The following is a 12,894-nucleotide window of genomic DNA, read 5'->3' on the forward strand; positions in this document are numbered from 1 at the left end:
TATAAGTAGTTAGATCTGTAAATGGTGTTAAAATATCCGGTCATTTTTATCTCATAATTGTCACCAAAAATCAATATAATATGTAGAAAGGGGCAGCAGCTGAGTCATAGAAAAAATAATCCTAATAATTTGTTACTGTTGGACCACTGCCCTTGGCACTACTATGCTGCTGTAGGGTAGCCAGTCTTCCTTGTTCTCTAAGGACTTTTAGGTTCTGGGGTGAAAGTTTCACTCCAGAGGGAGACCAAGTTCTAATTTTCTGATATTTATAATGTTCTATGGCATTAGTAGTCCTCATATTATAGCTCATTTTTAATTTCAGAAAGCTGTAAGACTTTCAAAGTGCATTTGACATGTCAATTGCTGGGTCCCTTTTTTGGGAGCATCAACTGTTAGACATTAGTACTGTGTGCTGAACATTATGAAGAAACCAGGAAAAGATGAGAAAGAGCAAGGAAGGTACTTGGTATGATTTACATGCTTTAAAAATGTTAGAATCTTTTATAACTTGTAAGAACTTATACATTCCTTCTAATGTAGGTGCAGATATAGCCTGTGAAGAAGGATGAATTTCACCATGGACATCTAATAGAATAACATTACTTACATTGTCTGTTGACTTGAATATAAATGATTATTAATGTAGATGAATTGGTATCCCCCAAATTCCAAAGTTGAAAGTAGCTCTCAGGTTAAGAGACAGGCTCATGTGTAACTGTAGCTGCATAGTCAGGTGTTACTTGATCCACAATGGAAATGGTACAGTGTACACCATGAAATACATGTTGTTTGAGGACATAGATTCTGCAGAGAGAAAAAATGCTGCTCCTCATTCCTTTGTAAACTACTGTTCCTCAAACACAAATAAAAAGATTTGTGTGATAGCAATAGAAAATATTAGCCTCTGTGAAAAATAAAACCCATTATATTTAAAGAGAGTAATTAAAATTGCTTTTATTTTTTGAAAAGCTACACTCAGTTTTCTAGGTTTTCTGTATATCTAAACCTCACAAAGAATATGATTCATATAGCAAGCTGTTATCATCTGGTTCATAGTTCAAAGAGAAGAATCCAAGGGAGGAAGACTTTGGCAAACTAGAGATAAAACAAAGTATCCATGGAGCAGCCCCTAAAATCACTGCATAGCTACAGCTAGTGAGTTAAACGGTGCAATTTTCAGAGATGGGAAATACATTAGATAAGTTTTGCTACTAAAATATAGGAAAGTTATTTGTATGTTCCTAAATTGCTCTTGCTGCCAAGTAACTTTTAGTATATTTTAGACATGTATATGTTTGTAAGATGTAACAAATACCAAATCAGTCATTTGAGGGTTAGTAATATAAATATTATCTTATACCAGGAAACTGTAAGAAACCCTAACTTTATAAATTTAAAAAATCTATTAATAATGAAGAAGTGACAGTCTATATTTGTACTAATCCCAGATATGTGACTTAATTCAGCTGAGTTCTATCCAGTGTAGGCTCCTTCATGCTAGATGATGCTCACATTTTAGTTAGAGAACTTGGTCATATATAAAATGTCATGGTAAGGTCTATGTAGAATAATTTTTATTTCCCTCTTTCATTCTAGGAGCCTATCATAATTCCTATATAACACTGATGCATAATACTTCAGAAATTACTCAGTTTATTCTTTTGGGGTTAACAGATGCTCCAGAGTTACAAGTCCCTTTATTTATCATCTTCACTGTTATTTATTTGACCACACTGCTCTGGAACCTTGGGATGATTATGTTGATTCTCCTGGACTCCCAACTTCACACTCCCACCTACATTTTTCTCAGTAACCTCTCACTGGTAGACTGTGTTTATGCCTCAGCTGTCACTCCCAAGGTCATAGAAGGATTTCTCACAGAACACAAGATCATGTACAATGAATGTGCTGCCCAAATGTTCTTCTTCATAGCCTTTGCAATTATTGAAGCTTTCCTGCTTGCCTCAATGGCTTTTGACCATTATGTAGCAGACCCTTGCATTACTCTACCACGATGACAACTACAAAATGTGCCCTGCTTGTTGCTGGTTGTTACATCAGTAAACTCTTACAATCTTCCATATATGTTGTCTTCACTTTCCACCTCTCCTTCTGTCATTCCAGTGTGATTAACCACTTTTTCTGTGATATTCCCCCATTGCTGGCTATTTCTTGTTCTGATATATATAATAATGAAATTATACAGTTCATGTAATTGTCTCTGAAATCAAGATCAAAAGTGAGGAAAGATTCTGTCAAGAACCTTCAGATGACTGAAACAATATTGTAGATGGCTAAAATTAATAAAGCTCAACCAAAACCATATACAAGGTGGAATTTTCAAAGTTAAGAAGCTCTCTGTTATTGAAATATTTACTTATGAATTCTGGCTCCATCTGCTATATTAGCACTATCGTACTAGGCTTTTTTGTTGTTGTTGTTGTTCAAACTATTTTTTATTGTGAATGTAGAGTAAAGATAAGAATCTCATTTTTTTTGTTTGTAGTGTAGGTCTTTTATTCAATGATATTTGTTTTATATTATTTCTAGTTGCTGTATTTAGTTTTTAAATTTTTTTATTATTATTTTATTTTATTTTACTATACTATTCAGTTCTACATAACAGCCACAGATTCCCTTGTTCTCCCCCTTCCTTCCCCCCTCCTCTTCCCCCCAGCCCACGCCCCATTCCCACCTTCTCCCGAGCAAGGCCTTCCCCTAGGACTGAGATCGACCTGATAGACTCAGTCCAGGCAGGTCCAGTCCCCTCCTCCCAGATTGAGCCAAGTGTCCCTGCATAATTCCCAGGTTTCAAACAGGTAACTCATGCAATGAGTCCAGGACCTGGTACCACTGCCTAGATGCCTCCCCAACAGATCAAGCCAATCAACTCTCTCACCTATTCAGAGGGCCTGATCCAGTTGGGGGCCCCTCAGCCTTTGGTTCATAGTTCATATGTTTCCATTTGTTTGACTATTTGTCCCTGTGCTTTATCCAACCTTGGTTTCAGCAATTCTCCCTCATATAAACCCTCCTCTTTGTCGCTAATTAGACTCCCGGCGCTTGACCTGGGGCCTATCCGTGGTTCTCTGCATCCAGATTCCTCAGTCCTTGGATGGGGTTTCTGGCCCAACTATTAGGGTGTTTGGCCATCCCATCACCAGAGTAGGTCAGTCCCTGCTGTCTCTTGACCATTGCCAGCAGTCTTTTGTGGGGGTATCTTTGTGGATTTCTGTGGGCCTCTTTAGCCCTTTGTTTCTTCCTTTTTTCGTGTGGTCTTCATTTACCATGGTCTACTATTCCTTGTTCTCCCTCTCTTTTCAAACTAAAATCAATCAAAAGAGATCAAGAAGGGCATTACATACTCATCACAGGAAAGATCCACCAAGATGAAGTTTCAATTCTGAACATTTATGCCCCAAACACAAGGGAACCCACATATGTAAAAGAAACATTACTAAAGCTTAAAGCACATATAAAACTCCACACATTAATAGTGGGAGATCTCAACACCCCACTTTCACCACTGGACAGATCTTCCAAATCGAAACATAACAGAGAAATAAAGGACTTAACTGTTGTCATGACCCAATTGGACCTAATAGATGTCTAGGCTTTTTTTTTAAATCAAAATTGCCAAATGTTTATCCAATAAAATAAATTAAAATTATTAAATACTTAAGTGACTAAATAAGAATTATATGAGTGGATAACCATATGAAAAGATAAATAAGTGAGTAAATGTGTTTGAGGGAGTAGGAACATATTTGAATGATTAATCACCAAATTGTATCTTTAATGAATGATCAGAGGAATCAAAGGCTGTTTGTTTTATGGGCCTGAAGAAGCAATTTCTCAAAGTTTACTCAATGGTATATTCTCTCATCTTATTACATTAAAATACAAAAAGTGTTCTCATTCACTAACCACATCCATAGTTCATTTTCAAATCCATAGACTACCTGATACTCATCTTTACTGTCATGTAGTTTAAGGAATGCTCAATCATATCACAAGGGCACATGCTCAGCTATATTCTTAGCAGCATTGTTTGTAATAGCCAAAACCTGGAAAGAACCTAGATGCTCTTCAACTAAAGAATGGATAAATAAAATGTGGTACATGTACACAATGGAGCACCACTCAGCAGAGAAAAACAATGACATCATGAGGTTTGCAGGCAAATGGATGGATTTAGAAAAAAAATATCCTGAGTGAGGTAACCCAGACTCAGAAAGAAAACATGGTATGTACTCACTCATAGATGGATACTAGATGTAAAACAAAGGATGACTAGACTGCTACTCACAACTCCACAGAGGCTACCTAGTAAAGAGGAGCCTAAGAAAGACACAGGGGTCATGCAATGACAGAAAAATGGATGAGATCTACATGAGGAAACTGGATGTGAGGGGCAGGGGTAATACAGGGCAAGGGTTGGGGGAAAGAGGTATTAGGGGAGTAGGAGATCCCAGCTGGATCAAGAACAGAGAGGAAGAACAAGGAAAGAGATATCATGATAAATGAAGACCCCATGGGAATAGGAAGAAGCAAAGTGCTAGAGAGGTCCACAGAAATCCACAAAGATACCTCCACAATAGACTACTGGCAATGGTCTAGAGAAAGCCCAAACTGACCTACTCTGGTGATAGGATGGCTGAATACCCTAAATGTCATGATAGAACTCTCATCCAATGACTGATGGAAGCAGATGCAGAGATCCATGGCCAGGGCCCAGGTGGACGTCTGGGAGTCCAATTGGAGCGAGAGAGAGGAGGGATTGTTTGAGCAAGAGATGTTGAGACCATGATTGGAAAAAGCACTGGGACAAATAACCAAACTAGTGGAAACACATGAACTATGAACCAATAGCTGAGGAGCCCCCATGGAACTGGATCAGGCCCTCTGAATAAGTGAGACAGTTGATTAGCTTGAACTGTTTGGGAAGTCCCCAGGCAGTGGGACCAGAACCTGTCCTTAGTACATGAGCTGGCTTTTTGGAGCCTGGAGCCTATGCTGGGACACTTCTGAGCCTACGTGAATGGACGAGGGGACTGGACCTGTCTCAACTGAATCTACCAGGCTAAGCTGAATCCCCAGGGGAGTCCTTGCCCTGGAGGAGTTGGGAATGTGGGGATGGGGGTGGATTGAGGGAGGACAGGGGAATCCATGGCTGATACGTAAAATTAAATTAATTATAAAATTTAAAAAAAAACCAAGATTGTAAAGATCAGGATTCCTTGTCCTATGGAAAATTATCTACCAAAAAATGGAGAAGAAAATGTCCAGTGGTCACTCTCTCATCCTGATGAGCTCTAAGATAACTAGTAAGAAAATGAATTGGTGTCCTTCTCTTACACTCATCTGAGTTAGGCAAAGTCTGAAAACTGACAATAAGAACATTTATTCAACAAAAGACTTCACATATAAGAAAATTTATACTTAACAAATAAGGACTCCCCCACCATCACTTGGAATGTGCATTAGAAAAATAAATATCTAGAAAGAAATCATTTGTGGACTTAAAACACAAGAAAAACTATTCTGTTAATTTTAGGTTCTGAAGACAAGTTTCTCTGAATTGTGCAAATGCTAATGTTATACATTTGAGATCCCTTAGAGGTCTACCAGGCACTTTAGCAGAAGGTAATGAAATTGATGAGCTATTAGGAGGAAATGTGCTAGAAGCCTCAAAGTTTCATTAAAAACATGTTAATAACAAAGGTTTGAAGAAAGATTTTTTGATTACTTGGCAATAAGCCAAGGAAATTTCCCATGTGCTATCTGTATAACCATTGCAAATTAGTAGTCATTTATAATACTTGAATTTACAGTCATGTTAATCATGTTTTCAAGATATGCAGAGATATATTTTAGATTGGTAGGTAATCTTCAAAAACTTCAAAGACCTACAGAATATGGTATTTAAAATGTTTTAAGAATTTAGACTTTTCTGGACAGTGAGACAAGTTGGCTTCTGGCAGCACCAATTACTTTAAAGAGGGTGATGGGGATCTAAGAAACTCATTATGGAATTTGCTTTCAATGTGGCAAAAGGCTAGCCTTTGGCCAAGAAACTGCTCTTGCCTGGACTGCTGGACAGTATGTTATACAAACTCGACATACAGGACCCATAGGAAAATTGACCACTGAACTTTACCAAAACAAGGCAGGATGGTCCTTCAGGTTCCTGCTTCACAGAAGAAAGTGCAAGACATTCTGCAGAACAGAGAAGAAAGTGACTGATGAACTTTGCCAAATAGGTGGGACAATTCTTCAGACTTCCTGCTTCACTAAAATTCTTCCAGATACTCTATGTAGCTCGAGTTTTCCTGCCTTGCCCACAGTCAGGACAAATCTCCATCACCCACCAGTCCCACAACCGCTCAGACCCAAACAAGTAAACACAGAGATTTATATTGCTTATAAACTATATGGCCGTGGCAGGCTTCTGCTAACTGTTCTTATAGCTTAAATTAATCCATTTCCATAGATCTATACCTTGCCACATGTCTCATGGCTTAACAGAGTCTTCACATGCTTCTTGTCATGGCAGCAGCTGGCAGTGTCTCCTTTTGTCTTCCTGTACCCTCCTTTCTCCTCTCTGGTAGTCCCGTCTATACTTCCTGCCTGGTCACTGGCCAATGAGTGTTTTATTTATTTACCAATCAGAGCATTTGACATACAGACAATCCCACAGGAACTCTAGGCCTATAAGGTGAAGATGGATGCACCAATGTTAGAAAAGAACTTTGGGTGACTGTCCAGGCACCAGATGTCTTTTGTCATTTCTAAAGTTTTGGAAGTGCTTACAATGCACTTCCTGTTTACTCAGGTAATATTATATCCTTCTGGGGTCTTTGATGGAGTTGAAGAATAGATGGTTATAATTATAATTTTCTTTAATTATGATAAAAAATAAATTAGATATGAAACTTTACACTCACAGAGATAGGATAGATGACAGAATGTTTTACATAATCTTGTCAAATACACATAGACTAAATATTCTAACTGTAATTCTTACTTGATAACTGTTTTGTTATATGTAATCTTACTATGTTAAAATGAAAACTTTCCTTTTTGATTAAAAATAAAAGGGGAAATACCGTGGGACGGTCTTTCTGCATGCTGTGTATATGCTGCTATCATTGGCTAATAAATAAAGCTACTTTAGTCTATGGTATGGCAGGATAAGAGCCAGGAGAGAAATCCAAACATAGATACAGAGAGAAGGGTGGAGTCAGGGCAGACAGCATCCAGCCACCCAAGGAACAAGATGCCAACAGACCGGTGATGCTGCGGTCACATGGCAAAATACAGATCAATAAAAATGGGTTAATTTAAGATGTAAGAGCTAGCTAGCAATAAGCCTGAGCCAAAGGACACACAGTTTATAATTAATATGAAGCCTCTGAGTAATTACTTTATAAATGGCTATGGGACTGCAGGAATAGGCAGGACAGAGAATGGCTTCAGGCTATACTAGTAAACTTCTTTGCTTTGTCTAGTTTAGTTATTAGACTTACATTTCCATCTTTATTTTAGCTTTAGTCTTCTTCAATGTTTCTATCTCCACATCCACATTGAATTCCATTCTCAATTCTTTGATTGTCTTTTTCATTTCTATCAGCTTCTGTTTGTGTTTTCAATACTCAGATGATTATTCTCCTTAAGTTATATATTCTTAATTTAATTGAACTGCTTCTCTGTGTCTTCTTTAAGCTCCTTGAATTCATTGATGTAGCTTGTGATTATTCTTTTAAATTCTGTGTCATGATGTTCATATAGGAAATTCCCATTGGTAAACATTTTTACAGATCTGATATGTTTTGAAGAAAAGAAACTGCCATGATCTTTCACATTTTGATACTTTTGCAATGATATAGGAAAATGTGAATTTCTTTAGTTATTTCTAAGTTTTATATGGAACAGTTTGAGGAATAATGGAGGATATGTGGGAAGGTTTAGGGAAATTATTTGGGTGGAATGAAGTCAGGTGAACAGAGGGATTTGACCTGGTGTTCAGACTTTGCTTCATTGTCCAAGCTTGGGGTATGAACGTAGATATACATGGGTATAGGTCAGAAATGATGTAGGAAGTTCTTTTGGTTTGGGGGATAGCTAGTTAGAGAGTGTTCTGTGCAAACTCTACAGATGTTTTGTGTTGCAGGCAGAGGACACCAAACTAAGCTTGGACACCAGATAGGTAGGACTCAGGCATGATGTTGAGGTTTGTGGAGAAGGAGTGAAGAGGAAGGACATGGAGACTCACCAGGCTATACAAAGAGATGTCTAGTGTGTGGAGTGGTTAGATGAAATGCAGAAAGTGAGCTGTGGGAGTTGCACATAATGTGGGTCTTATAGGAAGCCTAGAGGCCAGATGCTGTTCTGGTTTGATCAGTCAGACTAGACAGGGTCATTGGTTGTGGGACAGAGAATATATCAGGATATATCAGATAAAGTCTCAGTGGGGATTTGAGGGAAATTTGCAAGGGTTGGTCCTGGAGGAGAATGAAGGAAATCTTAATTTTTATTATTATTATTATTAGTAGTAGTAGTAGTAGTAGTATTTATTTTATAATACTATTTGGTTCTACATAATAGCCACAGATTCCCCTGTTCTCCCCCTTCCTGCCCCCCTCCCCTTCCCCCCAGCACACCTCCCATTCCCACCTCCTCCAAATCAAGGTCTCCCTCGAGGACTGGGATCGACCTGATAGACTCAGTCCAGGCAGGTCCAGTCCCCTCCTCCCAGATTAGATCAAGCATCCCTGTATAAGTCCCAGGTTTCAAATAGCTAACTCATACAATGAGCCCAGGACCTGGTACTACTGCCTAGATGCCTCCCCAACAGATCAAGCCAATCAACTGTCTCACCTATTCAGAGGGCCTGATCCAGTTGGGGGCCCCTCAGACTTTGGTTCATAGTTCATGTGTTTCCATTTGTTTGGCTATTTGTCCCTGTGCTTTATCCAACCTTGGTTTCAACAATTCTCGCTCATATAAACCCTCCTCTTTATCGCTAATTAGGTTCCCAGCGCTCCACCCGACCTGGGGCCTAGCCATGGATGTCTGCAACCAGATTCCTCAGTCCTTGGATGGGGTTTATGGCACAGCTATTTAAATACCTAAGAAGAAAAGTACATACTCAATTACATATGTTGTGATAAGAAGAATGCATCTCTCCTTTACAATGCTTAAAATGAGAGAATAAACTGTCATAGGGCCATCTCTTAATGTTTGAGAAAATCTAATATCAGAACAATTGTACAAGTTACTAAAGTTGCTTAAGTAAAAAATTAGTGAAGCTTTTAATTTTTGTGTGTACAGTCTTGTTGTGCAGCACCTGTGATTAATAAATAGAGGCTCTTCCCTCTAAACATCTATTGCCCAGTGTCTTCATAAGTGCTATTAGATAGAATACAAACACGGTCTTCTGCTATCTCCATCAAGGTCAGGCTGAAGAATCAATGTAAGTTCATACGTCTCCAGAGACACTCAAAGTGTACTCTTCCCCATGAGATACATATACTGCTTATGCTCTCTGCCTTCTTATTGGCAATGGTAAGAGACCAGTTTCCACTTCCCAGCAGGCTGTACCTGTGGAGAAGGAGAACAGCAAAGCGCTTTCCTGGATAAGGATGTTAGGTCTATGTTATACATACGAGATATTTCACATTCCACCTCTGTACTTCTAGGGGTCTGTTCCCAGCACAACAGTAAGTAGTAACAAATATGTATATATAAGTAGTTAGATCTGTAAATGGTATAAAATACTCAGTCACTTTTATCTCATAAGTTTCACAAAAAGGCAACTTGATGTGTAGAAAGGGGCACCAGCTGAGTCATAGCCAAAATAATACAAATAATTTTTCACTCTTGGACACTGCCCTTGGCACTACTATGCTGCTGTAGGGTAGCCAGACTTCCTTGTTCTCTAAGGACTTTTAGGTTCTGGGGTAAAAGTTTCACTCCAGAGGGAGATCATGTTCTAATTTTCTGAAATTTATGATGTTCTATGGCATTAGAAGTCCATATATTATAGCTCCTTTTTAATTTCAGAAAGCTGTAGGATTTTCAACGTGCATTTGACATGTCAATTGCTAGGTCCCTTTTCTTGGGAGCCACAACTGTTAGACATTAGTACTGTGTGCTGAACATTCTGAAGAAAGCAGGAAAAGATGAGAAAGAGCAAGGAAGGTACTGGGTATGATTTACATGCCTTGTTTGGGAGGCATCTAGGCAGTGGAACCAGGTCCTGGGCTCATTGCGTGACTTAGCTGTTTGAAACATGGGACTTATGCAGAGATGTTTGGCTCAATCTGGGAGGAGGGGACTGGACCTGCCTGGACTGAGTCTATCAGGTCGATCCCAGTCCTTGGGAGAGACCTTGATCTGGAGGAGGTGGGCATGGGGGGTGTGCTGGGGGGAAGGGGAGGGGGACAGAAAGGGAGAGAGCAAGGGAATCTGTGGCTATTATGTAGAACTGAATAGTATTGTAAAATAAATAAAAATATGAAAAAAAGAAAACAGGCAAAGGAAAAAATGTTAGTATCTTTTATAACTTGTAGGAATTTATACATTCCTTCTAATGTAAGTGCAGATATAACCCGTGAAGAAGGATAAATTTCACCATGGCCATCTAATAGAATAACATTACATACATTGTCTGTTGCCTTGAATATAAGTGATTATTAATGTAGAGGAATCTGTATCCCCAAGATTCTGAAGTTGAAAGTAACTCTCAGGTTAAGATGAGGCTGCATACTCAGGTGTAACTTGATCCACCATGAAAATGGTGCAGTATACACCATGAAATACATGTTGTTTGAGGACATAGATTCTACAAAGAGAAAAAAATGTAACTCTTCATTCCTTTGTAATCTATTGCTCCTCAAACACACATAAAACAGATTTGTGTGATATCAATAGAAAATATTAGCCTCTGTGAAAAATAATGCCCATTATATGTAAAGAGATTAATTAAATTTGCTTTTACTATACTCTTAGATTTCTATGGGTTTCTGTATATCTAAATCTCACAGAGAATATGCCTCATCTAGCAAGCCATTATCATCTGGTCCATGGTTCAAAGACAAGAATCCAAGGGAAGAAGACCTTGGCCAACTAGACATAAAACAGAGTATCCATGGAGCAGCCCCTAAAATCACTGCATAGCTAGAGCTAGTGAGTTAAGCTTGGTGCAATTTTCAGAGATGGGAAATACATTAGATAAGTTTTGCTACTAAAATATAGCAAAGTTATTTATATGTTCCTGCATTGCTCTTGCTGCCAAGTAACTTTTAGTATATTATAGACAAGTATGTTTGTAAGATGTAGCAAATAGCAGATCAGTTATTTGATATATAAATATTATCATATACCAGGAATCTGTAAGAAACCCTAGCTTTATAAATTAAAAACTCTATTGACAGTAAGGAAGTGACAGTCTCAATTTGTACTAGTCCCAGATAAATGACTTAATTCAGCTGATTTCTATCCAGTGTAGGCCCCTTCATCCTAGATGATTCTCACAATTTAGTTAGAGACCTTGGTGATATGTAAAATTTCATGGTAGGTGTACGTAGAATAATTTTTCACTTCCTCCTCTCATTCTAGGAGCCTATCATAATTCCTATATAACAGAGATGCAGAATACTTCAGAGATGACTCAATTTATTCTTTTGGGGTTAACAAATGCCCCAGAATTGCAAGTCCCTTTATTTATCATCTTTACTGTTATTTATTTGACCACACTGCTCTGGAACCTTGGGATGATTATGCTGATTCTCCTGGACTCCCGACTTCACACTCCAATGTACATTTTTCTCAGTAACCTCTCACTGGTAGACTGTGTTTATGCCTCAGCTGTCACTCCCAAGGTCATAGAAGGATTTCTCACAGAACACAAGATCATGTACAATGAATGTGTTGCCCAAATGTTCTTCTTCATAGCCTTTGCAATTATTGAAGCTTTCCTGCTTGCCTCAATGGCTTTTGACCGTTATGTAGCAGTATGTAAACCCTTGCATTACTCTACCACCATGACAACTACAAAATGTGCCCTGCTTGTTTCTGGTTGTTACATCAGTGGACTCTTACAATCTTCTATCCATGTTTTTTTCACTTTCCACCTCTCCTTCTGTCATTCCAATGTGATCAACCACTTTTTCTGTGATATTCCGCCATTGCTTGCTATTTCTTGTTCTAATATATATTATAATGAAATTATACTGTTCATGTTGGCAGGGTTCAATGTTACTTCAACTATATTGGTTATTTTGAGCTCCTACCTACTTATTTTTGTTGTAATACTGAGGATGCGTTCTGCTGAGGGCCGGAAGAAGGCCATTTCCACCTGTGCATCCCACCTCACCACTGTTTCCATTTTCTATGGTACAACAACATTCATGTACTTACAACCCAGTACTAGTCACTCCATGGACACTGACAAGGTAGCCTCTGTGTTCTACACAATGATAATTCCCATGCTAAACCCTCTTGTATACAGCCTGAGGAACAAAGAGGTCAAGAATGCCTTCAAGAAGATTGCTGTAAAAGCACTGTCTTCACTAGAGTTAATCAACTAAATATAAATTTCAAAAAGATATTTTAAAATACACATTTAAAAAAGAAAAGGAAGTGATCACATCAAGATTTCATGGGTAAGGTAAGTAGAATTTTTAATAAAAGGAAAAATATTTTCAGATCATTTTGTGTCCTTTTAGACAAAGAAAGAATGTATGAGGGAGATGTAAAGTTACCTTATCCAGATACATTAGTAGGACATTTTTATTTATTTTTGCTGCCTAACTTAGATGTGACACTGAGGGCCTAATAATCTGAGTTTCTCTCAATAATTTTTTTATTTTCTCATGTCTCATAAGCCAC

At 38.3% G+C, this 12,894-nt stretch overlaps 1 protein-coding gene and 1 pseudogene across 1 annotated transcript; both read left to right on the top strand.

The window, feature by feature from the left end:
* Window positions 1-1,625: 1,625 nt before the first annotated feature.
* Window positions 1,626-2,215, top strand: LOC114684273 (annotated as a pseudogene).
* Window positions 2,216-11,648: 9,433 nt separating this feature from the next.
* LOC114684285 (olfactory receptor 5B12-like) lies at window positions 11,649-12,593 on the top strand. Its single transcript, XM_028858792.1, has one exon. The coding sequence runs from the start codon at window positions 11,652-11,654 to the stop codon at window positions 12,591-12,593; it is 942 nt and encodes a 313-aa protein (XP_028714625.1). The 5' UTR covers window positions 11,649-11,651.
* The last annotated feature ends 301 nt before the right edge of the window (window positions 12,594-12,894 follow it).

Source organism: Peromyscus leucopus, chromosome 1 (assembly GCF_004664715.2).
Source record: "Peromyscus leucopus breed LL Stock chromosome 1, UCI_PerLeu_2.1, whole genome shotgun sequence".
In the NCBI taxonomy this organism is placed as follows: domain Eukaryota; kingdom Metazoa; phylum Chordata; class Mammalia; order Rodentia; family Cricetidae; genus Peromyscus; species Peromyscus leucopus.

Excerpts from the sequence above, each read along its gene's own strand:
- LOC114684285 (XM_028858792.1), top strand. The coding sequence starts at position 11,652 with ATGCAGAATACTTCAGAGATGACTCAATTTATTCTTTTGGGGTTAACA.